The 27,913-nt window shown below is 47.5% G+C and overlaps 1 protein-coding gene and 1 long non-coding RNA gene across 3 annotated transcripts; both read left to right on the forward strand.

The window, feature by feature from the left end:
• Positions 1–27,738, forward strand: DTX2 (deltex E3 ubiquitin ligase 2). 2 transcript variants are annotated; one of them, XM_083714559.1, is made up of 10 exons: positions 1–128; positions 7,170–7,564; positions 9,747–10,365; positions 13,174–13,232; positions 15,968–16,102; positions 19,562–19,632; positions 20,509–20,667; positions 22,928–23,089; positions 23,762–23,851; positions 25,003–27,738. In XM_083714559.1, the coding sequence occupies exons 2-10, from the start codon at positions 7,285–7,287 to the stop codon at positions 25,225–25,227; spliced, it is 1,800 nt and encodes a 599-aa protein (XP_083570685.1). In that variant the 5' UTR covers positions 1–128; positions 7,170–7,284; the 3' UTR covers positions 25,228–27,738. The 2 variants fall into 2 exon arrangements, with proteins under 2 accessions (XP_083570685.1, XP_083570686.1); XM_083714560.1 differs by lacking the exon at positions 15,968–16,102.
• On the forward strand, positions 13,239–14,785 carry LOC310832775. Its single transcript, XR_014558429.1, has 2 exons — positions 13,239–13,929; positions 13,969–14,785. It is a non-coding gene; the product is annotated as an uncharacterized lncRNA (long non-coding RNA).
• Positions 27,739–27,913: the final 175 nt, after the last annotated feature.

Consider the following 27,913-nt stretch of genomic DNA (forward strand, 5'->3'; position numbering starts at 1 on the left):
CGATAGCGGCGGCGCATGCGTGCTTACTCACTCTGGCTGAGGCGGAGGTGGCCGAGAGGAAGCAACGGCAGAAATAGCAGCGGCGGCAGGAGCAGCGGCAACGAGGAGCTTCCTGGCAGCGGCCTCCGGTGAGGGGCTGGGAGGGCGAGGCGGCTCAGTCCCACTCACACGGCGGGAGGTGGGGCGGTTTGGGGAGGGGTTGAAGACTTTTGGGGGCTGAGAGGTCTGGGGGGCTTGGGGAGTTGTTGTTTTTTGGGGGAAGGGGTTTTTCGAAGTGTTGCGGGTCTGAGGGAAGTGGGTTGAAGGGCTGAGGGGGGCATTTTAGGGGGTCTACGACCCCTCGTGCCTTTCAGTCTCCTGCAGTGCTTTTCAGGGTTTAAAAAAAATTAAAAATAAATGGTGGGGGTTTTTTGGTAAGTGGAGTTTCTGAGAAAATTGGGAGCGGCCCTTTAATAACGTGACATCTTTCATTTCCTCCCAGAAACTCGGGGTGGGGCCGTTGGTGTTTGTGGTCTCTTGTTTTCTCTTTCCTCTCCTGTCCATTTTACCCTCGCAGCCCCCCCCCCCCCGCCCGGTGAGGTAAATTAAGACTTCAGAGACGGAGAGAGTTACTAAGCAGCCAAGTACTTGCCCAAGGCCACCCACCCACTGTGATTTCTTTCTTTCCTTCGCTGAGTGAAGACCTCTTAGTCTTCTCTCGCCACTCCTTCTAGCCCAAGGACGACTCTCAAAACCTGTAGGTTGTGGTTTATTCATTTATTGTATATTGTATTTTTAATAAACCCTGCCCTTACTTGAAGGAGGAACATAAGGTAAGCAGAGGAAGTTTCACTTCTTCTGTCCCCTTGCCCCATGAAACCATCGTGCAAGGGAGATCAGCCCTGTGTGGTTAAAGTGTCTGACAGGGGCCAGCAAGCTTTTTCAGCAGGGGTCCAGTCCACTGTCCTTGTGGGGGGCTGGACTATATTTTGGGGGGCGGGGAAATGAATGAATTCCTATGCCCAACAAATAACCCATAGATGCATTTTAAATAAAAGGACCATTCTACTCATGTAAAAACACGCTGATTCCCGGACTGTCCGCAGGACAGATTTAGAAGGTGATTGGGCCAGATCCAGCCCCCAGGCCTTAGTTTGCCTACCCATGGACTAGGACCTGGTTTCAAATCTCCATTTAGCGATGAAGCTCACTGGGTGACCTTAAGGGCCATTTGCTGCCTCTTAGCCTAACCTACCTAACAGGGCTATTCTCCCCCCCCCCCCAGCTGGAACTCACAGGAACTCAGTTCTGGCACCTCTCAGGTGGACGCCATTGCCATTATAAGAGAACAAGGGAGGCGTCCATGGTGATTTCCGGCACCTCTTTTTCTAGAAAAATAGCACTGCTGTGACAATTACAGTAAAGTGGGATGGGAAACCATGTGGACCACCTTGAGCTCCTTGCAGGCAAGGTGGGGTATAATTGTAATAATAATGATGTGTGACCCAGCGATACCCAGTGGGCTTCAAGGCTGACTTAAGAATTTGAACCCAGGACTGCCTGGTCATAGGCCAGAACTCTATGGGGAGGAGGGGGGTAACCAAGTGGTGGCCTCTAGATGTTAGACATCCAGCTCCAATCATCTGTTACTGTTGACCATGCTGTCCAGGGCCAATGGAGATGGGAGTCCGACAGCACATTGACTGCCTTTAATACACCACACATTGCTATAGTCACCTGCCTAGAAAATGGTGGACTTGTTTTAGGGGTGCTTTAATGGTCCCCTGGGCAAGGTAGCGTTCCTTTAAGGATTCAGGCTTCTCTTGGGGGAGGTTTTGTGTGCTTGTGCTAAGGCACGCATGCTATGGTGCAACTTTTTTTCTACAGGAAAGCTGTGTGAGTGTGGGATGGGTATTTTGGGGTGTTGTGGTTTCCCCTCCCAAGAAAGGGGGGCTGCTGAGTGATCAGAGCTGTTGGCAAAATTGTGCATTGTGACGTAAGTCCCTCCCCTAAGGGTGTGGGTATATATGTTTGTGTGTGAGGAGTCCTCCTTATATAAGAAAGGTATACCCCTAAGTCCCTTCTGCTGGGGAAGGTTTCTCAACTTCGCCAAGCTTCCAGGAGGCATTCCATTGGCTGTTGGTTGGAATCAGGATGCTAGGCTAGGTAGGTTTTTGGTCCGATCCAGCGGTGTGTTTCTTACTGTCTTAGCAGGGTTGCCTTTTCTTGACAGAGGTCACCAGGCATCTGAGGTCTAGCCACTTTTCATTTGAGGGGTCTGAGCTGCAAGAATCTATCACCCTTCGAGTAAACAGGCCTGCCTCTGGGGTGGCTTGCTGTTTGGCTGACTTGGTACCTAACTTTATGGTCCTAGACAGCTATTCCCCATGCTGGAAATTTAATGGTGGGAAATTCCTCTCCCTTCCTTTATCATTCATATGTCAGCTAATCTAATTGGGGAAGGATGAGTAATAACTTTGTGTGTATACGTGAGAGCAGAGGGGATAGATGTCATCCAGCTGTTTCTCAGCACCTCTTGTGTGTCATTCTCGGCTCCATTTACTTACATTGGGTAGTCATTCCATGTTGCCAGGAAGGCTTGTGGAACTGCTTCCCCTACGTTTAATACCCACCCCAACACCACAGGCCTTAGTGGAATATTTGCATGTTTCTGGACTTCATTTTCTTCCACATCTCTACAGTGTTGCTGGAAGTGGCTTCCGCAATTTGTCTGTGAATGGGTGGACCCTCTTCGTTCTCTTGCCAGGGTTGCTATGAAGAGCGACAAAATAATCACAGTACTCTAAGTTTCTCAGAGTGGGTTACAACATCCGAACACAGCACAGTATTAAAAATAATTTAAAGCGACTTACACAGGTGGGTCCTGAAAACACATAGCTCAGGTGTCTTAAGCCAGGGTTAGTGAGGTGCATCTTCAACATTTTCCAGAAACTGCTGAATGAAAGTGCCAGATGCACCTGTGTGGAGAAGGAGTCACACAATTTAGGTGCTGCCACCCCCACTCTAAGCTTCTGCAGAACTACTAAGGGGCTCCTTCTGCCCATCTTAGCAACTGAGAGGGTCTGTAGGGAACGCGGTAGTCTTTCAGTTATTTGGGGCCTAAGTCATTTAGGGATTTAAAAACTACTGTGAGCACCTTGAATTGGGCCTGGAAATGCACAGGTAGCCATTGCAGTTGTTTTAGAACAGGGGTTATACGAGATCTAAATGCAATCCCAACCAGTAATGTGGCTGCAGCATTTTAGACCAGCTGAAGTTTCCTTCCAAGGGCAGCCCCATTAAGGGAGAGTTCAACCCTTTCCAAAACAGACAACCAGCCTAATTAAAAATAATAAAAATACTGGAAGACTGTTATTTTGAACCCTTAGGCAAAATCATATGTAAATACCAGTAAGTGGAAGCATGCATCAGAAATGTGAAATGGCCAAGGTTCTCGAGTGCTTGAAAGTGTTCAGCAGCAAACTAGAGCTGGTCACGTTTAAACCCTCCATAGCTGGGGTGGGCTAATCTGTGGCCCTTTGGATGTTGTTGACCTCCAGTTTCCATCAGTCCCAGCTAGCGTGACCAACAATCAGGGGTGAAGGGGAGTTGTACTGCAATGTCTGGAAGGCCACAAGTTCCCCATCTATGTTGAACCGAAGATGAGACTGTTCTCGGAAGGCCCTCAAGGCCATCTTGATAGTCAAAATAACTTTGAAACTAATTGGTAGTTGTTGCAAGAATGCGCTCACATATGTATGTTCACTTGCTTGGATATCTGCTCATTGGCTTGTTTTGGTGCTATGTTTTTCTGTGGGCCCTGGGATCCTGGCTCTGGGCCTAGAGAGGGGAGTTATCTGCGAGCCTTGGATAGTTGCCACCAATGCCTTCAAGGGTCAGGTGGATTGATGGGAGATTCTGGCCAAGCTGACATATGCAGCTTCTTTTATAAGTAATGTATACATGTTTACCTGCTTGTGGACAAGTCATGGCGACTGCTTGTTGCTGCTGTGTTCGCCCAGTGACTGTAAAGGCAGCAGGACTCTTTACTCCATGTTGCAAGTTTACACCTTTCTTTAATAAAGCACTGGAATAATAATAATAGTAACAACAACAACAACAACAACAACAACAACAACATCTTTATTGTCATTGCCCCCTCTCGGGGACAACGAAATTACTTGGCTGCTCCATCCACCCAGGTAGGGCACTCCACACAAAATCAAAACAACTATAAAAACACTAATTAAAACAATACAGTATAATACAGCAAGGAAGATTAGATGACATCAAAGTCCAGGCTTCCCATTCAGGGCCGAGATCGCTCTGGAGAAGAAGCTGTTCTTAAGACGGCTCGTTCTTGTCTTCATCGTCCTGTATCTCCGTCCCGACGGCAGGAGCTCGAAGAGACAGTGACCAGGATGCGATGGATCTTTTACTATGTCCAGTGCCTTCCTATGGCACCTTGTGGCAGAAATCTGCTCTAAGGTGGAGAGTGGGCAGCCAACAATGCTCTCTGCTGCCTTAACAACTCTGCACAACCCCATCCTGTCCTGGGTAGTACAGCTTCCGTACCACACACATAAGCCATAAGTGAGCACGCTCTCAATGGCACAGTGATAGAAGGCAAGCAGCAGTTTCTGCGGAAGATGGTTTTTCCTTAGAATTCTCAAAAAGTACAGTCTCTGCTGTGCCTTCTTCACAAGCCCCCTTGTGTTGACACTCCAGGACAGATCCTCTTGTAATCTGGCCGCTTTAGTGTTTTTAAGATCCTCCTTTGGTATCCCTGCACCAGATTACTCCCACAAGCCCCACTTGGTGCTTGCAGTTTGGGACACCATCCCTTCTCTTGAGGCAGGAGTGCACTGTGTAGTTGTAGCAGCAAATGATGAAGCAAAAGCAAAATTCCCGAGTACATTTTAGATATATAGTGGTATCTCTGGTTACGTACTTAATTCATTCCAGAGGTCCGTTCTTAACCTGAAACTGTTCTTAACCTGAAGCAACACTTTAGCTAATGGGGCCTGCCACATTGCGGCCACGCGATTTCTGTTCTCACCCTGAAGCAAAGTTCTTAACCCGAGGTACTATTTCTGGGTTAGCAGAGTATGTAACCTGAAGCGTATGTAACCCAAGGTACCACTGTACTTTAAACTACAGCCTCCTTGAGGCAGGGGTCTTTCCTTTTATTGCTTTGTAAACGTGCCACCAATAAGGGGCATCAGGGTGCCATTTTTTTTTTTTAGCCCTCCAGCTTGACTCTCAATTGACCTACAAACCTGGGTTACTCAGCAGTAGCATTCTATGTAAGCTGGTTATACTTTGCTTGTATGCTGAGTTTCGAAGCAAAGTATTTTCTGAGGGGAGAAAACTCTGTGTTTTGACTTGAAAACAGTTTCTTCCACTCTTTACAGCACACAGCAAAAGCTTTGGTGACCTCTTTCCTCCCTCCCTGGTGTCATTTGTTCACATTTGAGTTCAATGCATCCAGCTTGAAAGGGAGTGCATGTGCTGTCAGCTTTGGACTGGGGACCAGAGTTCATGGTCTCGTGTATTTCACCAGCTATGACCTTGTGGGCCGTTTTCTGGCTCATAGCTTTTTTCCTGCAAAGCTTTTGGAACAGGCTCCACAGCTCTCCTGTTTCCTTGAGGAACAGTGAAAGCAAAACGGATACAAGAATAAAACCGAAACCTTCAGATCTTATAAAATCAGCCTGCATGAAAGCCTTTGTGCCATTGGTTAGAAAGATACCACCACCACCCCCTCTTTGTCCACACATGCTGGGCCCAGTACAACTGATCTTTCCTCTTTGCCCTCCCAACAGCCCCAGGAAAAGGAAGCAGTTCTTTTGTGGAGCCTCTCTGCTTTGAAAGGGAAAGCTTTCTTTCTGAGCTTGTCCTAGATTCTTTCCTGGGTGGAAAAAAAAACCCTGGTTATTTGACCTGCTTCTTCCTTGTTCCTACCTCCTTTCCGAGTGCCATGCAGGGCTGATGCTGTCAGAGACAGGGTTCTTGGGCAGCAGTTGGAAAGGGCAGAAGGAGGCTTTGCCTGTGTGCTTGTAGCAGCTGTCAAAACTACTTGTTCCCACCAGCAGCCAGAGGCTTCACCCACATGAAGCCATGTTCCCAGGCTCCTGCATAAACCAAACAGACCAGAACAATTCTAGTTGTTTGGGGTTTCTTTGTTTTTTAATTACCTGCTTTGTGCTGTTACTTGATCTTCCCATAGGGACAGAGGACGAATTCATTCTGTCTGCTTTCCACAGTGGTGCAGTGGTGGATTGGAACATAGTGTGGATTTGTATCGATCTTTGCAGTGCAATTTCGGTCCATGCAACATATGCACAATACAGTGGTACCTCTAGTTACGGAGTTAATTCATTTTGGGGTGCCGTGTGCACCCCGAAAAATCTGTAACTAGAGATGCCGCTTCTGCGCATGTTCGTGGCCCGGTAGAGCGCTCCTGCGCACGCGCACAGAGCTCTTCTACGCATGCTTCCGGGTCTCCCGAGGCCATAACCCGAAGTTTCCATGACCTGGAGGTTACGCAACACGAGGTACCACTGTGTGTATTTGTATTTATAAAAGTATTTTACGGGGGGGGGGGGTGTAAAAAAATGGGTACATTCCATGCAGAGTGTGCATAAAAAGGAATTTATAATTTAAATGCAGATGTTTTTGTGCATAAACACCAAACAAGATGGGACAAATTGAGTGCCAGTGAAACTGAAAATGGGCAGAGTTGCGCTGATTCAGCTCAGCTCTAACCTTCCACTCATTTTTATTTTAATTCAAGAGTCTATTATGAAGTTAAAATAAGAATGCAGTAGGAAATATGAAATAAAGAAGAAGAAAACTTGCCCCTCATTCATCATTCTTTTTAGGAACATAGGAAGTCAGATCATTGGGTCCATCTTGCTCAGAATTGTCTACACTGACTAACATTGACTTTCCAGGGTTTCAAGCAGTGGATGTTCCCAGCCCTACCGTAGATTGAGTCCTGGGACCTTCTGCATGCAAAGCAAATGCTCTAACCACTTAGCTGAAGTCCTTCTGTTCTTGCTCATACCATTGTATTGGTGGAGGGTGATATTACCATGTATACTGTATTTGTTTGGCACTCACTTGTTTGAACCTTGAGTAATAACACAGAGACTCAAGCCTAACATTTCCCCTCTTTTAACTTGCAGATGTGACAAGCTGCTGTTGCCAAAGATGAAAAATTGAATTCTGACTTGACACCATCCCGAACCTTTCATATTCCCCCCACTTTTTTTTGGAGGAAGGGCAAAAAGCCCATTGAAGATGGCAACTTTGCCAGGTACCTCCGCCGGGCCTCCCCCGTCCCTGCCAGATCCAGGAGTTGCTGTATGGGAGTGGCAGGATGAGTTTGGCAGGTGGAGGCCGTACCCAAGCGGCGTGTGCAGCTACATCGAGCAGTCCTTCCAGGCTCTCATGGCAAAAGGGAGGCAGTCGCTGCCCTCCTGGCCTGCCAACGGCAGCATTCCTTTGGGGCAAGCGGATTCCACACTAGCACCTTACATCATCGACATACCGAATCTCACGCAGTTTCGGCAAGATACAGGTAGGAAAGCGGCTGTGCTAGCTGGCCTGGGCGTGACTTAGCAGTGGCCCTTCTGATAACACTAGAACTTATGGACATCCGATGAAGCTGGATATTGGAAGATTCAGGACAGATAGAAGGAAGGACTTGGTCACACAGCACTGAGTTAAACTATGGAACTTGCTCCCACTGGAGGCAGTGATGGTCACAAATCTAGATTGCTTTAAAAGAGGATTAGACTAGGGCTGGACGAGATTATGTAGAGGCGAATACTGTAGGGCTGTGCAATATCTGGTTTGCAACATTGTGATATATCACCAGATAAACATCACAATATATTGATCTATCATGATGGCTGAAATAAGGATTGAGCTGTGTAGAGGCATTGGCTGGCTTCACAGTTTTTCCCTCATCGTGATTTTTGCATCACACACACACAGATACAGATACACGTCATGATTTGCAATATATTGGCCAGATCTAAAATTTTGAAACCGTTATCACAATACAGACTTCAAAACGGTTTTGGATGATGTATCAATATATCGCCCAGCCCTAGTGGGTAATATCCAACAAAGTCATACTCGAAGTAAACCCATTAAAATGGATGGCTTAAAGTTACCAAGATGCACCAATTGCCTACTTAGAGTAGGACAAACAATGTGTGTGTGTGTGTGTGTGTGTGTGTGTACGTACACACACACACACACAAAATTGGGGGGTGGGCAGGAAACCTAGCAGGAAATGCCTATCCACAAAACTTTGTAATTGCAATGTAAAAAAACCCAGGCAATCTGGGCTGTTCATCAGAAGCCAGAGAGAATGGCAGGAAATCTTCCTTCCTGAGTTTCTGAACATCTTTGTAGAAGGGAGCAACAGATGCAAAGTCAGGCCGCAGGAGTGTGGTGCTTCAGCTGTCGGCAGTGGACAGCTTAGCAGATGTAGGGGTAGCAAACACTCTCTGGTTGCTGCTGGACTACAGCTCCCATGATCCCTGGCCATGTTGGCTGAGGCTGGTGGGAGTTGGAGTCCAGGAGCATTTAGAGGACATTTGTGACTTGGGCCCAGGCTGCCTGAAAGGTCCCATCTCCATATGTGAACCTACTTGGGTGCTAAGATCCTCAGGTAAGCACCTTCACTGTCCCATCAACATCAGAGGTACAGCAGGTCCACAGGAGAAAGCCTTTTTTTGTGGTTGCTCCCAGGTTGTGAAATACCCTCCCAAGAGAGGTCAGACTGGGTTCCTCTTTGTTACCCTACCACCAGTAGGCCAAGACCTTCCTGTTCAGATGGGCCTTTGGAAACTGAGGTGCAGACCATGCTTACCACTGGGCTGCTGTCAGGGCAAACCCAGTGTTAACTGCTGGCTCTAAATGTGCTGTGATATATTTTGACTATTGTTTTCAACTAGGTTGGTTTTATTCTTCTGTATTTCATAATGATGTTTTTAAATGTTGCAAGCTGCCTTGAATCCCTACTTGGGAGAAAGGCAGGATAGAAATACATTAAATAATAGAGGAGCTGAAGAAGAATGCAGGTCAGTGTTGGGTCTTCTGTTCTCTGTTATTTAGATTAAGAGTTACAGGTGTCTCCAACCTGGAGGAGGAGAAGGAATGTTCCTTTGGCCCCAGGATCCCTTTCCTCTTCACAGTAGGGTTAGCCAAAGTGGCATTGTTGGACTCCCAACTCCTATCAGCACCAGCCTGCATGGCCAGCAGAGAAGGATGAGAGCTGTGGCGAGCAGAGAAGATGAGAGCTGTAACCCTACAACACTTAGAGTCCACCACATTCTCTGTTCCTGTCTTGCAGGAACAGCGTGTTCAGGGAGACTTCTGTTATGAGCTGAAGAATTTAGCTGGTTATGTCTCAGTCAGTCAACTGAAGGAGAAGAGCCTTAAGGCACAGAAACAACGGGACTGTTAGTCCCGTGTCCAAATACACAGGACAATGCATCAGAGCCCAAGAACCCATTCCAGCCTGACAAGAGCACTCAAGGTTGGAGCAAAGCATAGTCATTGAAGGGTGTAGCCCTGAGGACTGGGCGATTTGCCAAGCCTTGGGATACCAAAATACTCCAGATCATTAAGATCAAGTGTTTTCCTTAGCAACTGGGGCCTGGACCTCTGTTGAAAGATGCAAGGCTTTTTCCTTACCATTGTTCCTCATCTTACAAATTGCTGGTACCCCTTTTCTCTCCTTGCAGGGACCATGCGCTGTGTGCGCAGACACGTTTTCCAGTTGGATTCAGCCCCTGGGCAGGGAGTCGTCTGGGAGTGGCAGAACGATGATGGCGGCTGGTTCCCCTATGAGATGACCGTCTGCATCTACCTGGAGCAAGCCTTCACGGTCAGCACTCCCCAGGCAGATCTTGGGCTCTTTGGCTACAAGTACAGCATCGATTTCATCTCGCAGACCCAGACCAACAAGGCCACGGGCTACCAGCGGAGGATCCGGAGGCGGGTGGATTCTCCCTACCCAGTCACCACAGTGACGGGGCCTCCTCATGCAGGACCCTCATGCACATGCCAGCAGTGTTTGTTGAACAGTGGGACCGGCCCCATTACATCACGGTTTCGGCACTCCATGGTGAACCTCCCTGGACCCTCCGCCGGAACTGCCCCCAGACCCTCTGCTGGGAATCTGGGGGCTGGCAGGACAGCGGGGCTCAGTTCCTCTCTGGTGGGCTTTGTGCCTTATAACAAGCCAGCCCTGTCCGGAGCACGGTCGATGCCAAGGCTGAATGTACACAGTGCCGGGGCAGCACCGCAGTCTGGAGCCGTCGCTGGGCCAAGCCCAGCAAACACCACGTCAAAAGGAGTCAGGTGAGCTATGTTTGTTGATCTACTCTTGAGTTGTTAACATCCTTTCTAAGCCAAGGGTGGGGAGCATCAGGCCTGCAGGCCAAATCTAACCCTCTAAACTCTGTATCTCAGCCTTGGGACTCTCCCCCAGGCCACCCCCCTCTCCCACTCTGCTTCACAACCCACCAATAGCTTTGTCCTGCGCAAAATTGTGTGTTCGCCTTTTAAATCCAACCAGGTTAGACAGTCACTATGTTTTCTGGTATTAAATTCCGTACTTTAGCTATGTGTTGTCTGAATTAGGACTTCCTTTTGTCCTGAATCTTCCACCCTTCATTGGATGTCCCTAAGTTCTCATATTATGAGAGAGGGCGAGAAAAGCATGGATCCTGTAAGGGGGGGGGGGAGCAAGTTGTCACTGTGATTAGGTTAAAAGTATGTTTAAGGCTCTGTTTATTAGGATGAGGCAGTTGCATTGGAGAAGACCCCATCAGCCAGACTCTTCTGAGCTGATCAATAGGGTGTTCTGCTTACGTGCAGCTTTTATAGAGATAGCAAATTTATCACAAGCCATGCACAATTTCTGTATATCACAGTCTCCCCTCCACCCCAACTCACCTTTTTTCTGAACGAAAAAGACCTGAAATGTTATAGCCTTTCCTGGTGGGGGAGTTGTTCCACCTGCCTGATGGTTTTGACTGCCCTTATTCTGCACCTTTTCCAGCTCACAAATAAACTTTCTGAGAAGCGTCAGCAGGTATTCCATGTGTGGTCGTGCCACAGGCATTATGATATCGGCAAGGTGTGGAAGGTGTCAGGCCCTTTCCTAATGATCCCCAACATGGGGTTTTCCTTTGTCTCTGCTTCTGCACACTGGATTCAGGTAGCAGGAGATGGAAAATATTCCTTCTGCCTGAGACTGAGTGCCACTGCCAATCAATGTGAACTGCTGATGGTTCCCCCCTCTCTCTTGTATGGTGATGTTTATCTGCTGTACAAGAGCCTCTGAAGCCTGCAGCTGAAATAATGTCAATCTCCTAATCAAATATTTGTTGGAAAAGAGATGCAACTTCAGCACAGTGAAAAAATAAAATAAAATTGTTGATAGTTAGTGGACTCTCTTTCAGCCCAGGGGTGGGGAACCTCTCTCCCAGGGGCCAAATGTACTCCATACCCTGTCCCCTCTAACTGGCCCTTATTACTCCCAAGGCCACAACTCTCACCGGCCCAGCTTCACATCCTCCTTGAGGGTTTCTGCCTGATTGAAATGTAGCTTTAAACTCTGATCGTGTCTCTCTCTTGCCTGCTGGGGTACCTGAGTGTGAAGAAACCAGCTTCCTGTACAAATATAAAAATCACATTCATTGTTCCACACACTTTTGCCTCTGGCCTCATCCAGCACTGGTATGTGGCCCTCGGAAGCTTGTTCAGAAGGGTATGCAGCCATTAAGTTTAAAAAAAGGCTCCTCACCCCTCTTGTAGAAAATGCAGGGTTAAATCGTCTGAGCTGATATCAGGCAGCTTCCTACGTTCCAGTGACTCTTTCCTTCAGGACACAATCTTACCGGCTGTCAGGCATTTGGGTAAGCCATGTTGACTGCAACATGCTCTTAAGCTCTCTTGGTGGCATGGGTTCACACTTTCGGATGCAAGTATTTAGTATCTGAGTGATTCACCCTGCGTGTGTGAACTGGCCTTCAGGTTAGGGTCACTGTATTGGTGCTGCTGCTTCTGCTCTTTATGAGGTGTTTAGACTTCCTCTTTCACTTGCCAGTGCTAAGTGGGGATCAGGCCTTGAAGGTGATGCTGGTGTTTGGGGAATTAGGTAGAAGCTTAAGCTGTGGAAAGGTCCTGTTTCAGCACCAGGAGACAGCCCTGGGCAGCTTTCCTCCACATAATAGCCTCCTGTCAGAAGTGTGTAATTACTTCTGTCCGGGCTCACATACTTGAAGCTCGCAAAAACCCACCTTCAAACAGAATATTCCCATGTATGTGATTAAAGGAAATCTGAGCAGCCAGCCATTGCTATCCAGCTCTTGGGCTGTGCTGTTTGCTGGTCAGCACCGCAGATTAAAATATTTATTATTTTTGTTAGATTTGGAAACTTTTCATTTTTGTGCGCATAGCAAAAAGCCCCCCTAGAGCTGCAGATGGTGTCTTTAATCTGACTGTGAAGGTTTTGTTTTATGAATCAGCCTAGATACAAAGCCAGGAAATACTGGATCAGATCAAAACTGTAGAGTTGTAAGGGACCAAAAGGATAATCTAGTCCAACCTCCTGCAGTATAGGAATTTTTGCCAAATATGGGGCTCGAACCCATGACCCTGAGATTAAGTCTCATGTTTTACCAACTGAGCTGTCCCAGCACTTGATGGTGTTGTTGTAAGAAAACTTGGTATATCTTGAAGCTGGTATTGGGCTTGAAATTTAACTTCCTGAGAATCGGCTGTTTTCTTTTTCTAAAAAAGCAAGTTTTGTGTGTGAGTGTTTTAAACTGGACAGTACATGTGGAAATCTCAGAAAACTGATAATATATCCTGCTGAATAGGTTTTGCAGTGATGGTGATGGGGTTGTGTATGCCTCATTTCCCCCATCTGATAAAATAACTATAAACTGTGTCCATGTCTACTGTTTGCTTGATTTATCCATGGCTGTAGGAGTCAGCTGTTCAGGGGGCCAAACCTGGATTGCCTAGGCAGAGAGATGCAATTTTTAGCCTAGAGCATGTATAGCCCTAGGTATGTCTGATTCTCCTGCTTATTCCTTGTGGTTGCTACAATTATCCACTTTAAAAATATTCAATAACATTGTCCTCTTCTCTCCCCAGTGTCCCAAATCTACCAGTGAACATGTCCAGATACAGCAAAGTGAGCCGAGCTCTCGCAGGTAAATGGCTCCTGTTATTTATTTTTGTTGCCCCCCACCGCCCATGGCTTACATTGGCAACTGGGCTTACAAGGAACTGGCATCCTCATACCCGGTGCTGCTTGGGAATTCTAAGAAACAAAAAAAGGTGCAGTTATGAAAGGTTCAGTCCACCATCTTGATTCAAAATGGCATCCAGTTGGCACAGACGAAAATCTGCTCCTTGATCTCAGGACCCATCATGCAAAGTGTGGTTAAAATCCATGCAGGTTTGAGCGATTCAGTCTGCCATCTTGATTCAAAATGGTGTCCGGTTTCATCCAAACGTAGACAAAAACCTGGGAGTGTAGTCAGCTAACTTTTACTCAGAGCAGACCCATTGAAATTAACCAACCTAAGTTAGTCATGGCCATTAACTTCAACTCTTGAGTAAAAGTTAGTTGGATGCTCATTGATCCCAGAAACTATTATGCAAAAAAAAATTGTTGCAATATCTCTTAGAGGTGTTCAGTGGCATAGCAAAGAGACAAAATGGTGCCCTCACTGATGGTGTGGGACTTCAACTCCCATCAGCCTCAGCCAGTATGACAAATAGTCAGGAATGATGGGTGTTGTAGTCCAGGAACCTTCTGGAGGGCCACAGATTCCCTATTTTTAGCAGTTACCTGTGTCCTGTTGGGGTAAACAATACTGCCTGCTTCTTCCTGAATGTCCCTAAGTCCACTTCACAAAATGAGGATTTCTGAATTCTCAATAGATTCACAAAATGAGGATTTCTGAATTCTCAATAGATTGTCTTTTCATACTTGATACAGATTTCCCTCACCCCTTCTGCTTCTCGGAGGCTGCTACTGCTACTGGAGTTCAGACCATTGGTCCCCTTTCCCTGACAGAGGTATTGGGAAGACCGCCTTTCCATAGTTAAAATCATGCCTAAGGCGGCTCACAACATGAAAAGATGTATACAATTGCAAAAGTACAACAAAAGTAGACAAAAGCAGACAAAAACAATCTGCACCTAAGTCATAATAAAATCTAAAATTAAAGATACAAGAAACTGTTATTAATAACAGCAAGGTTAAGCCTCTCCAAAATTAAGTCATAACCACAACAAAAAACCCTAAACAATAACCCGCGCCAAAAGTCTGCAGGCATCCTGAGAAGCAGGGCCTGAAGGATTCGCAGCCAAGATAGTCCGTGGACTCTTAGGCAGCCTCAGCTTTTGTAGCTTCAGTCAGTCAGGATTTCACCCTCCCCAGCTAGGTTGCAAGTCAGGGAGCAGGTGTTTCAGGACTCACAGCTAAGATGTACCCTTGCCCCATATATTCCATAAGATGCTTGGACGATCTAATGGGAGGCTACAGTCCACAACTTCTCTTCCACGTGCTATATGTTTTGAAATGCATACTACTTTCCCCTGTGGCTGGCTCTGTGCATTGTGAGAATCTGCCTTAATTGGGCACAGTCTCACTGCAATGAGGTGCAAGGAAGAAAAGCCCAGGAGGGTGTGGGGACACCTAGGGAAGTCATAAAATGGGAGATGGAGGATGCACTCCTGGCATCCCCCCACCTTTTTTAAAAAAAGCAGGGTGTGGTCTTCTTTTTCTCCAAAATCTGTTCACCACATATCCTTCCCTGACTCTGTAAAGCAGGTGGCTGGTCTCCAACATGGGTGCTTAGGAACAGCAATGAGTCTTGCTGCTTCTACAATGTCTCAGAAACACTTTGCAGCTGCTGGGATGATATCTTGCCCATTTCTCGCTTTGGGACTTGAGTAGGCACTGCAGCAGCCCCTAATATGGTCGCCATGGTGAGTGTAGGCCTCAGGACTCACATGAACTTGGAGCACCACAGAATCCTCTGCCACACACAAATTCTGTTCTGTGTCATTGGCTCAGGGCTTTTCAGCAACCAGCTGAACCTAGGAGGGATCCCTTGAAAAACAGTGGGGTGTTTGTGACTTCTTGTCGTATTACGTAATAGTCTGGTTCAGATGACTGGTCTAAACCATGGTTTAGTGATTGAGAATGGACTGTAGCGAGCCTTGCATGCCCTACCCTCTAAATCTCCAGCTTGATCGTGCTTTGTTTTTTGTTGTTTTTTGTGAATGTTTGTTAGATCAAGCCACAGTTTCCCTCAAGCTTGTATGTCACATGGAACTATTGTTCATTCTAAAGTAAAAATGGAAGCTTTGCTCTTTGCTGAACTCAAGGCTGGGAGCCTGCATTCCCCATCACCAGTAATGTGCTTTTTCTGGGGAAAAGTTAGTTGGGAAAATTCTCCTATGCCAATTAACCTTCCTCAAGCTTGTGCCTTCCATTTATTTTGGACTTCCAGTTCCCATCTGCCCTAGCCAGCATGGCCACTGCTCAGATCTGCTGTGGCCCTCCAGATGTTGTGGGCTACAATTGCCCCATCTTTGATTTATGTGGTCATTTGAAGTTGGCAGCTGTGAACGTGTCTGCTGCTTGACTCGCTTCCTTGCACCCCACCCCCAAATTCCACCCTTTTGAGATAAAGTGAGTTTTTAGGTGTCTCTCTCTTACCCATCTATATCCCCACCCCCTTGCAATACTGAATCACCTCCTTTTCCTTTTGTGCTTGTTTTATGATTTCTTTTTACATTGGTCGAATCAGTTTCTCAAATCAAGGTTTCCTTGTGTTATTTCCTGGCAAATTGTGTGATGCAAATTTTCTTTTCGCTCCTCCTTCCCTCCCTTCCCCACCTTGCATGCTGATCTCGTGCCCCCCTGTAGGCATGATGGCCTTTCTGATGTCAGTCCCTGGATTCCCTGTGCACCTCAGCCTGGCACCTCAGCCCGCCAGAGCCCCTAGAGCCTCTAAAAAACACAGCTCAGTTAAGGAGGGGAGGCGGAGAGAGATCGCCAAAGGTAGCCCACTTGCTTGGATTCCTCAGGGGGGCGGGTTGTGGGGGAGATCTCCTCCCGGCTGCTGCCACCTCCTCCTTGCGGCATTCTGCTCTCCTTTCCTTCCTCCTTTCTGGCTTCTCTGGCAAATTGGATAGCTTTGGACGCTCTTTGGATGGCCTGGCCCTTTTCTGCCGCAGAGGGTCTTGACGCGATCTTTGCCTACACGCTGCTGCTTTGTAGTCTCTCCAGAATCTGCATGACCTTTTCTAAAGCTGCCTCTGTGCTCCCAAACAGGGAAGTCGGGTGGTCTCCAGGCTTTCTGTGCTTAGAAACCAAGGTACACAGGAGGCTATATTTACAGTAGCGGAGGCTCCTGTTGCAGCTTATCGGATTAGCCGAGGTTCACCTTCTGGTGGCTGACACCAAAACAGTCTCGGATGGTTAAACTGGTATTAGTAAAATGTTTTGGGCTGAACGGCAGCTCAGTGATACCTTAGTTGCAGCTGGGTTTCCCAGGTTTGCTAATGTGCATAATACTGACCCCCTTAAAAATGTTTGTGTCCTTTAGTCTTAGGGCTCATCCATCACGGCTCCTCTTAATTCGCTCATTTAGAAAGATTCCCAGATCACTTAATGATAAATCAAGTTCCTATTTGTTGCCATGGTGTTTGTTATGCTGAGACACATTTCCCTTTAGGGACGTAAGAAGAGCCTGCTGGATCAGGTCAATGGCCCATCTAGTCCAGCCTCCTGTTCGCACAGTGGCCACCCAGATGCCCATTATGGGAAACCCTCAAGCAGGATCCAAGCACAAGAGCCCTCTCCCCTCCTGTGGTTTCCAGCAACTGGTATTTGGAACCATTATTGCCTCCATCTGGCTCATCCTAAAAAGAAATTTCAAAATCCCTGTTTTGCCCAGCCCCTTTGCTTTCAGCCTTCTCCAACAGCTGGTGCCTTCCAGATATTTTGGGCTGCCACACAGTCAATGGGTATTGTAATGCAAAACAACTGAATAATCATAAAATCTTAGAGTTGGAACGGTTCCCAAGGTCATCTAGTCCAACCCCCCGCAATGCAGGAATCTCAGCTAAAGCATCCATGACAGATGGCCATCCAACCTCTGCTTAAAAACCTCCCATGAGGGAGAGTCCACCACCTTCCTAGGGAGTCTGTTCTGCTGTTGAACAGCTCTTGCTGTCAGAAAGTTCTTCCTGATGTTTAGCCTGAATCTCCTTTCTTGTAACTTGAATCCATTGGTTTGGGTCTCTTCTTTTCCAGGCTAAACATACCCAACTCATTCAACCGTTCCTCATAAGACACTGTTTCCAAGCCCTTGATCATCTTAGTTGCCCTCCTCTGCACACGTTCCAGCTTGTCAATATCTTTCTTAAATTGTGGTGCCACAGTACTCTAGGTGTGGGCCTACCAGTTTGGAATAGAGTGGTACAATTTCTTCCCTTGATCAGGACACTGTAATTCTGTTGCAGCCTAGAATAGCATCACATTTCAAAACAGATATACTAGGGGGATCGTTCTAACAGGGCAATGATTTCAACATGCCAGAAGGAATTATCCCCACCCCGTGTTGCTACTCTGGGGCTTTTCTCAACCCCACAAGAGGCAATTTTGGGTGTGGGGGGTGGAGATCACAGAGGGTGTTGTTGCAGAAAGGAAAGCTATTGGGCAGCACTTCCGCTGGTGTGACTCCTTAGCTGAATCCCATCCACTGCTTTCTGATAGGTTTCCAGACATCTTAGGGCCACTGCCCTTTTGGTTCCATAAACTCATCCCCAGTTCCTTTTACCCTACCCTATAAAAAAGGCATAGGCAAACTTGGCTCTCCAGCTGTTGTTGGACTACAACTCCTATCATCCCTAGCTAACAAAACCAGTGGTCAGGGGTGATGGGAGCTGTAGTCCTAAAACATCTGGAGGGCCGAGTTTGCCTATGCCTGCTATAAAGAGTATTATTCTGTAGGGCAGTTTGCACAACCCACTAAGGAAGATAATAATACAGTAACATTCAAGCCAGTTGCAATTAATTACACATTTAGTTAAAAAATAAATATATGCAGAAATAGATGTATGCTCTGATCTAATATTGTAGCTAAAGAAGAAGACGCAAAGAATTGTGCATGAAAAATATTTTTACTCAGTCTTGCCAACGACAGCATACAGGTGAAGGAAATTTAGAGCAGTACGTATCAGACATACACAAATCTTTGCCTGCCACAGATGTACAGTAACTAATTTATAAGAAAATCAATAGCTGTTTATAGTAATTGGCTTTCTTGTGACTTGCAAAGTCAGAATCATAAATACAAACAAATGTGACCAAAGGAAATAGCTTTGAAAGTGGTAAGAGCAGTAAAACCTTTAAGTACAAAGAGAGGAAGGGGCTTTGCTATAGACTCTAGACTGGTCAGAACTGTAAAGAACCACTGTCCTAATGTTTTCTCTCTGCATTGCTCTGCAAACCCACATTTTTGCATTTTCGGAGGTGGTATTCTGGATCCTTAGCTCTGGGCAGTTTGTGGACAACCTGCTTACCTCTCCCGCCAGTAGCTTAAGGCGCAGGTGGGGAACCTGTGGCCCCCTGGCTGTTATGGGTCTTCATTCTCATCACCCCTCTAGTCTGACCCAAGTGTCAATGGGGAGTTGTAGTCCAGCAAAATCTGGGGAGCCACCCCTGGTTTAAGGATAGTGTTGCATGTCACTGTCCAGCTGCATCTGCTCTCTGGGATGAGGGGAGAGGACTTTGCATATGTACAGAGGTGCTCTTCTCCCCAGTAGACAACTGTGGCTTCCAGTAGGTGCACAGATGTTTTTTCCCAGTGACTGGATCTCAATGCATTTTGAGATTACCTTTTCTTTCAAGGGGAACAACGGTAGAATGGTATTAAGAAGTCTCTCTAGGCAGGTGGTCCTCTGCCCAGGTATTGGACCCTTCCTTACAGACCCACTGCAGGAGCAGAGCAAAGCTTCTGTCACCGTTGCAAGTTGAGAGACCAAGGCCACGTTCACTGAAAGCACCTAGAGCCTACAATTCATAGAGTTCCCTGGGAAGAGGGATTGACCGTTAACCTAACTGTGGAAATCATAGCTCTGGGAGGGAAATAGGGGCCTCGTAACAGCGCCCTTAATAAACTGCAGCTTCCATGATTGTTTAAAGTGATTTTATCACACTTCAGACATATGGTGTGAATGGCCTCTACCCAGCTCTTGTGTCCATCAGTGGAAACGACTCCGCCCTGCTCTGTGATCTTATGCACGTAGCATTGAAGCGCTGGCTGTGACTGCTCAGAAATTACTTTTGCTGGATTTAACCTTCTTGCACCTTTTCTAACCCTTCCTCCTTGGCCCGTCGCCTTGCCTGTGGGCCGCTTGCTCCTATTGCATCTGCTGTCTTCCAAGCATATTTGTGTCTTAGCTTAGGTTGATGTCTCCCTCTGTGCTTTCTCTCTTCTCTTTATCTCTCTAGGTGGCTCCAGCAATCCTGAAGAGGTGGTGAAGAAGTATTTGGAGGAGCTGAATTCACCCCCTGCTGATGAGGTGAGCTGAAGAATGGCCCCAGGAGCCCCTCCAAGCTAGGAATGGAGCCCTCCCTAGAAACCAGGGGTGGAGAACCTCTTTCAGCCTGAGGCAAACCTCCAGGTGGTGGGTGGGGCCAGAGCCAAAAGTGAATGCACTGAATGCAAATTTCTACAGTAGGCTTGTTTCTACACCCACCCACCCTTCTCTCTCTCTCCTCCATCCAGGCAAGCCAGTGGCAGGAGTTCAAGCAAATGTTCCAGCCAGGCAAAGCCACTGATGGCGGGTACAGAGCAGGGCTGGGGAGGGCTGTGGCCTGGAGAGAGTTCTAAGGGCCAGGTGAAGAAGCTTGGAGGGCCGCATTTGGCCTCCAGGCCTGAGGTTCCTAACCCCTGCTTAAAGTTGAGGGAGAATGGAAGGGGAAATGCAGCTTTATTTGTTAATTTTTGCTAAATCAGTTACAGAGACATCACAATATAAGTTAGTTGTCAGGAGCAGGAGTCAGGCGTTAGGTCGGCGATAGCAAACACGGCGTCCGTGAAGTTATTCAAAGAAAGCAAAGCAGCGCAGGCCCAGTGAGCACAGCAACTTGTCCCTGTAGGTCTTGCCCCAATAAAGCAGTTGCGAGGACTGAAGGTCTTTCCCACTGCTCTGTACGGCTCCTCCTCCTCTCCATGGTCTTTGCCAAGCAGTCACAGATTGCGCACACAGCCAATCTCTCCTCGGCTCTTCATTTCTCTGCGTGTCCTGGGAGACCAGGTGGGAGGGTAGCGGGTTGCGGCAGGAGGGGGAGGCTTCCTGGTTTTTTCAGCAGGCTGCCTCCACTCTGCCTCTTGACCCTGCTCCTCTTCAGCCTCCTCTTCTGCTTGAGTTGAAATACTGATTCTCTCTGTCCAGGATTGCATCATCTGCATGGAAAAACTAGGCGCCCCTTCGGGCTACAGCGATGCCTGCGAGAGCAAGACGATCAGACCGGAGAGCGTGGGGAGGCTGGCCAAGTGCACCCACACCTTCCACCTCCTCTGTGTGCTGGCCATGTACACGAGCGGCAATAAGGTACTTGGTGGGTGGGGCGGGTGCATGTGCTCATGTGCAGAAGCAGCTACCCTTTCCCTAAACAGCATGGTGTGCAGTTGCTGCTGAGGGTAATCATTATAGCAGGGATGATGCTGGCGCTCCAGCAAGGCATAAACCTTTAAGGTTGCTGGAAACTGAAGACCAGGGATAGGGGCAGAAGTCTCAACTCTCCAGCCAGCTCCTCCGCTACATCAGCTTCAGCGAATGCTCCAGCTAGATTTCCATTAACACGCACACATATTCCATAAGGATTTTAGCTCAAAAAATAACCAAGCGCAGGTTCGAGGTTCTTTCATTAATTTACAAAGCCCAGAACAACTCATTAATATATCAGTATCTTCACCCACAATTATGAATTTCTGTGCAAAAATCTTGGAAATGGTTGATTGACTGCATTGTTGGTCCTTGCGAGGAAAAGAGGCTTCACACTTTAGAAACGCCCTCTTTCGATTTTAGAAAACCGTGAAATGTTCTAACTCGCTATTAAATGCCCTCCTGCAATGGTTGTTTGGCTACAGGAAGCACCTTTAGCAAGAAACCGACTACTAAAATGAAGTATTATTACTGTGGTCTTGGTAATTTCCTGCTCCAATCTGCCCCTACAAAGTATCATATGCCTACTAGCATATAGCTGATGCATTTGCTGTTGGACCATCCATCAAACTGATGGATGATTTAGAAGGATTGGGTCCAGCATCACTTTTCTGTGCTTGTGTGCCATTATCCATACTCAGCAGAGTTACACCTCAACGCAGCTCCTTCCTTGGAAACATCTTTGGGGTTGAAGGCACACACAACAGGCAATAAACAATCATGGATGCCATATAGATTCAGTCGAGTGTAGAGGTTTACTTGACAGGCATAAAAGCATATTGGTAGCAAATATATACAGACATTCACCACTGGTGTGGTCAAGGCATGCTTAGAGTCCAACAAGAGTCCAAGACACTCTCTCTCTGCTTCTCTCACCAAAAGGCGCAAGCAAGAAACTCACATCAAGTTACGCAGAACCTTTGTTATCAGTGCTTCCTGTCATAATGTGCGTGTCCAAAGAACAGTTCCCATAAAAAATGTCCTTGCATAGACAGAACAATCTCAGCCTTCTGCTGCTTCTTGAAACCACTTCTCTGTTCTTCTCTGTTTCTGGAACAAATGGTTCTCACACACAGAGAGAGAATATCCAAAATATGCATGTACCCATCCCCTAGAGCCCCCTGGGAAAAAGGGGTTTGTAGCCCTTGGAGAGACATCCTCCTAACAACTCTCAGCACCTTGAGCAAACTACAGCTCCTAGGATTCTTGGGAAAGCCACGACTCTTTAAAGTGCTGTCACAGAGCTGTAAATGCATGGGGCAAATGTGACCTAGATGGTCAAGCAGCTCTGACTTTGTACAAGGACTTGCACCCCCCAAACTCCTGTGGTTGCACACGGCTTTCTTTTTTTTGCTGTGACCTATCTTCTTGCTGAGCAGTCCCCACTCCCTCCCACTACACACACCCAGGAGTCAAAGATTTTTGCCTGGTCTTGGTAGCCATCAAAACTTGGCTCCCCTCCCTTCCTGTATTGCAGAGAAAAAGCAAATACATCCTCCTCCTACATTGCATGCCTGTCAAGCAGCTTTCCCAGAAGATAATGGGTGAAAAGAAAGGGCAGTGGCTTAGGCGCAAAGCAGCTGTTTTGCATGCGAAAGGTCCCAGGTTCCATCTCCCATGGTAGGGCTGGGCGAATTCCCTGCTTGAAACCCTGGAGAGCCATTGCTGCCAGTCAGTCAATGCTGAGCTAGATGGGCTGTTGGTCTCACTCAGCATGAGGCATATTTCTAAAATACTAAGTGCCCAGTGCCAGTTTGAAAGAGGTGCTCTCTGCCTCCTGTTGCCAGCTGTAACAATGGCAGAAAGAACTCTTTCCTTCCGGCCATCAAAATTAAATTTCTGGCTGCCACTGGTGACCTTATTTGTGGGCTCAAGAAGAGTAGGCATGCCAATCTATGTAAAAACTGTTCCAGCCGGAGTGGGATTGAATAGGTGCTTCTGGGAACTTAAGGAGGTGAGTGATTGCAATCTTCTCCACCCTTTGTGCTTCAGAGTTGTTCTCTGTAAGTATAAGCAAAACTTCTTTTAAAGGAACGGGGAGATGCAGGTGACCTGGAGCCTGCCTCAAAAGGTCCTGGGGCTCAGGCTCCCCACCCTGGTTCTTGGGGTTCTAAACCTTTCTTTGACCTGTTTTTTTACCTTCCAGGACGGCAGCCTCCAGTGCCCATCTTGTAAGACCATCTACGGGGAGAAGACAGGCACCCAGCCCAACGGGAAGATGGATGTCGCCATACTCTCCGAGTCTCTCCCGGGGAATGAGGACTGTGGCTCGATACAGATCATGTACCACATTAACAGGGGCATTCAGGTGAGAAAGTTAGAATGGAATCATACGAGTTGGACCCCACAGATCATCTAGTCCAACCCCCTGCTATGCAGTGGCGTCAGCTAAGGAAGAGGGGAAATCATAGCTCAGGGGTGGAGCGCCAGGGTTCGCATGTTGGCTACCCCTGATGTTGGCATCCGTCTGTCTTGGGAGACAATGGAGGAGTGTGGCTTTGGGGGTGAAGTCAAACCACTGCAAGGTTGCAGCGCCTGCTGTGGCTGTAGAGACCGACATGGGAGAGACATGTCCTGTTGCAGCTGGTGCAGTTGAAGGCATCCGGTTATGCTGCTACAGATGTACCATGGCGTTTCTTCTCTCTGCGCTCCTCCCAGCGGCCATTCCTTGTCTTGTCACTGCTATGGGTGCACAACCTGACTGCCTGCAAGCACTGTGGACATCTGTGAGGGATTCCCACATATTGGGGTTGATGTTGCCAGCTTTCATGCCACATTTGCAGAAATCTTTGTAACTCAGAGTTGGTCTGCCAACAGGCCTGACTGACAGCGTGCAAAGTACCCATCTGATACTTAACCAGCAACCCTTCCGACGTGTTCCTACACAGCACTGCCCCCTTCCCGCAGCCACCTCTGAAGCTAAGTGGGCAGTACAGCCAATGACTGGATTTCACATGCGTGACCTTTGTCTCTCTTGCAGGGTCCGGAGCACCCCAACCCAGGCCGCCCATATTCCGCAAGGGGCTTCCCGCGCTACTGTTACCTGCCAGATAACGAAAAGGGAAGAAAGGTATGATGGAGTCAGCACCTGCGCTTACCTGTGGCAGTCAACGTTCAACAGTTAGAGGAGCTAGGAGGTCAGCCTTAGACAACCTGATGCACTCCAGGGGTTTTGGACTACAAGTCCCATCGTCCCTAGCAAGGGCTGCTGGGAGCTGGAACAACTTAGGTCCAGGGTACCTCAGGGACTCTCCCGATCCCTTATATTCCAGCTCGAACTCTGGGATTATCTGCAGGAGCAGCTCTGGCTGCTCCCTGAGTAGGTGAGGCTCATTTGACAACAACAAGGAACTGAGCCTTTAGTGTCGTCAGCCCAGTACTGTGGAACTCACCGCCACTGGAGATTCAGCAGGGGCCTTCTGTATTAATTTTTAAATGCCTGCTGAAAACTTTTCTATAAAACACCTGGAGGGCATTAGGTTGGTGAAGGCTGTAATAGAGGAGAGGGGTGAGCACAAGCTTATGTCTTCTTTATTGCCTGTATTTTAATAGATTTGCTTCTTATATTGTTCAGATTCTGTTAAAAGTTTGATTACTTTTAACAATAATATTTTATATGGTTTTAGCTTTTTGTATTTTATCTGTACCTTGTTTTAGTTAGTGTAAGTTCCATTGAGCCCCAGAATGAGGGAAAAGGCAGGATATAAATATTATTATTAATAGTAGTAGTAATAATAAATGTAAGATGCAGTGGGGGACACTGGTAACTGTCCTGGCCAAAACCCCCTCCAACACCAGGGACAGCTAAGAAAGGAGGTGAGATGTAAGGACTGGCAAACACCTCTCGATGAATGCAGAACAAAGCCAAATTAGAACTTCCCCATTGCTCAAATTCAGCTCAAAACGGCACCAGCTTCATAGAGACAGTTCAGACTTACAACCAAGGTCCATTCGCCCACATGGTTGCAGGGTGCCATCTACTGCCATCTACCATCCAAAACTGCCATGGCCAAGACGGGGAGGGGTGCCCTCACTCTGATTTGGCTTCACAACAATGCAGCAGTGGCCTCCATTACGCCAACAAGTTAGTTCTGGGTGAGGGCAAAGCTTAACACCCTCACTCTGATTTGGCTTCACGGCCACACAGTGTCACCAGCAGAGATGGCCTCCATTGAATCAGCAAGTCAGTTTTGAGTGACCCCCCTCCCTCACTCTTGCCAGGTCTTGGAGCTCTTGAAGGTGGCCTGGAGGAGGAGACTGATCTTCACCATTGGGACGTCCAGCACAACAGGAGAAAGCAACACCGTGGTGTGGAACGAGATCCACCACAAGACAGAGATGGACTCCAACACCTCGGGGCACGGCTATCCAGACCCCAACTACCTGGACAATGTGCTAGCCGAGCTGGCAGCTCAGGGGGTCACGGAAGACTGCTTGAGATCCTGATCACCCGCGTCAGTCGGATGGAGCCCGCTCCTGCACCTTCGGACTGCAGGCAGCCCTCTCGAGGGTCGCCGCCGCTACAGCCAGTTGCCCCTGTTGCCTTAAGCTCGCTTGCCCCCCTTTCTCTGAGCAATAATGCTGTCTCTGGGATCGCCTGGTTGCAGGGAGGAGGTTTCTCTACTCCGTTTTGTATCTTTCTAAGGGCTTAGCCCAGCCTGAATGTACGCAGCGAAACCTTCTCCCCGTGTATAGAAGAAATGCATAAAAGGACAGTGACTTTAACTCTCCCCTGGTTGCCTTCTTCTGCAATATGCGGTTGCCGATGGGGAGGCGGGGCTTGGAGGTGCCTTTCATGCAATGTGGGCTTGCCTGCTCTGGGAGGCAACCTGCAGGGGGCGCTGCATCTTCCTCCTGCATTGCAGATCCTGCATTTGAGCAAGGAAGTCTGTCTTCACGCAGCACTGAGTTAAACCCCGGAGCTCCCTCCCAGAGGAGGCAGTGATGTCCACCTGCTTTGGATGGCCTTAAAAGACAAAATATCTGAGGAGAGGGCAATCGTTGACTATGCTCTGCTTCCACAGTTTGAGGCAGCAACATTTCCCAATACCTGTTGCTGGAAGCCATAAGAGGGAAGAGTGCTCTTGTGTGCGAATCCTGCTTTGCTATCTAGTTCGCCGTTACGAGAACAGAACGCTGGACCAGATGGGCTGTCAGCCTGATTCGGCATGTTCTCGTGTTATATGCCCTCCAAGGTCACTTCCTGTGTGCAGAAGTTTGCAGAGCAGGGCGAAGAGCTGTAGTTGAGACTTCTCCATGATCTGCTCATCTTCTCTGTGCAGGGAGATGTAGAGGCAGGGCAGCATTCATTTAGGAGGTCTCTTTCCATGCCAGGGATCCAGGATGGTGTTGCTCTTTGGGAAGCGGTGGGCTCTCCTCCACCAGACGGTGACCTTTCAGGGAGGCCACCATTGCCTCCCACATGGCAGGAAGCAGGTTAGGCTGGATGACCTCTGAGGTCCCTTTCAGCTCTATGAGTCTGCGCACTAAAGTGTGCATAGCAGGACATCCAGAACAGTCAAAAGGGCCCGAAATGAGTTTTCTATGAGAAAAGGCTACAACCTTTGGGCTTCTGAATTCAGGGCAGGAAGGCAAGTAAAGGAGAGGGGACTTGGTGGAAGATGTTTAAAACGATGCATGGTGCATGGAGTAAAAGGATAGAGGGATGCTCTTCTTCCTCTTCCAGCCAAGGGAAGTCCTCCTTCACACAGCAGATAGTTGGATTGTGGAACTCTCTCCCACAGGAGGCACTCGTGACCACTAAAATCCCAACACTCTGCTTGAAATGCGCCATCAACCTACAGAGAAGCTGCTGGCAGCTCTGTGTTCTTTGGAGCTGAAGTAAAATAGACCCCCTGCATCAGTAAAAGCAGGAATTAACACCCTGCATGCGTTATGCAAATCAAATAGGTTTGCATAATGTTGTTCTCCATAATTCTGCATAATTTTTATTACAATGCTAGTTATACGGAGAAGTAAAGTCTTACTCAGCTACCCTTTCAGCCTTCTGAGATAATATGGCCTGCCTTTGCCTACATACTTTGAAGTGTATTTTCACAGCCATAAGGACTTGCTTACAAAAAGAACTTCAACCCCTGAAATTTGAGATTCTCAGGATGCTGAATTGTATAACCATTATTTGGTTGCTTGGTTTTAATGCTACGGAGCTGGAATCCTCACAGAGTCACCAAAGTTTTTTGGTAACTCCCCATCTGAATCACTATTTTGGGGCTGTGCTGATTTGTCAACAAAAAGCAGCCTCAGGGCCTTGGCACCCTGTTCAGACATGATGTGTAACCCTTTATTCCCTTTTCCAATCAATTTTTGTAACTGCTGGAGCGCCATCAGGCCAAAAGATAACTTTGATCCCTAAGATTTTGGAAGGTAAGGGCGTTGTAGTTTGGGAGTGATTTTCCCACTTTAAGCACTGTGACAAAGGAATGGAGGAGTGGAAGTTTGCATTGGGACAAAGCTCACATTCATTGCCCGCTGCCATTTTTTACTGCGGTGTAGCAAATGAATAAAGATTATGCCAAGGTTGACCATAAGAGGGAGACATATGATCCACATTGGAGATGGAAGATCAAATCTCTGTCCAATGTGAGATTCATATCCCCATGGGCAGGGCTCAGCAATCCAGGCTTTTTTCTCTTTCCCAGCTACTGGCAGACCTTCCCAGTTTCTCCAGCTTCTGAGAATTCAGACACCTTTTTGAATTTCTCTGGTCTCCTGTGGGCTAGGAAGTTGGTTTTGACATCAAAGCGGGCCCAGCCTTCAAGCAAAGCCGACTTACCCCTGTGCTGTCTTTGCTGATCTGTATGAATGTCCTAAAGCTGAGCTATGTGTGGCTTATTTGGCTCATGAGCCTGACAAAGTTTTGAATCTAAACCATAAATGCTCCGCTGCTGGGAACAGAGAGCATAATAACCTCTAAACAATAAATACTTTTGCACAGAACTTGGAAACTGGTGATTTCTTCCTCACATTTTACTGTGAGTGTTGGAAATTCTACGTGGAGAAAAACTGGATGCAAGCGTCTTGTTTAAACTACTCCCCTGCCCCATCTCCTTTTCAAACCCTACCTTAGGAGTCATGAGGACTAGTCCCTTACACTTAACAGTAATGAAATAAA

This window comes from Podarcis gaigeae, assembly GCF_964106915.1.
Source record: "Podarcis gaigeae genome assembly, chromosome: 15".
Classification (NCBI taxonomy): Eukaryota; Metazoa; Chordata; class Lepidosauria; order Squamata; family Lacertidae; genus Podarcis; species Podarcis gaigeae.

Bases quoted from the DNA above. Each gene is read 5' to 3' on its own strand.
- DTX2 (XM_083714559.1), top strand. From the start codon at position 7,285: ATGGCAACTTTGCCAGGTACCTCCGCCGGGCCTCCCCCGTCCCTGCCA. The intron at 19,633-20,508 runs GTGAGCTGAAGA...CTCTCTGTCCAG, and splicing joins ATTCACCCCCTGCTGATGAG to GATTGCATCATCTGCATGGA. The intron at 23,090-23,761 runs GTGAGAAAGTTA...TCTCTCTTGCAG, and splicing joins ACATTAACAGGGGCATTCAG to GGTCCGGAGCACCCCAACCC.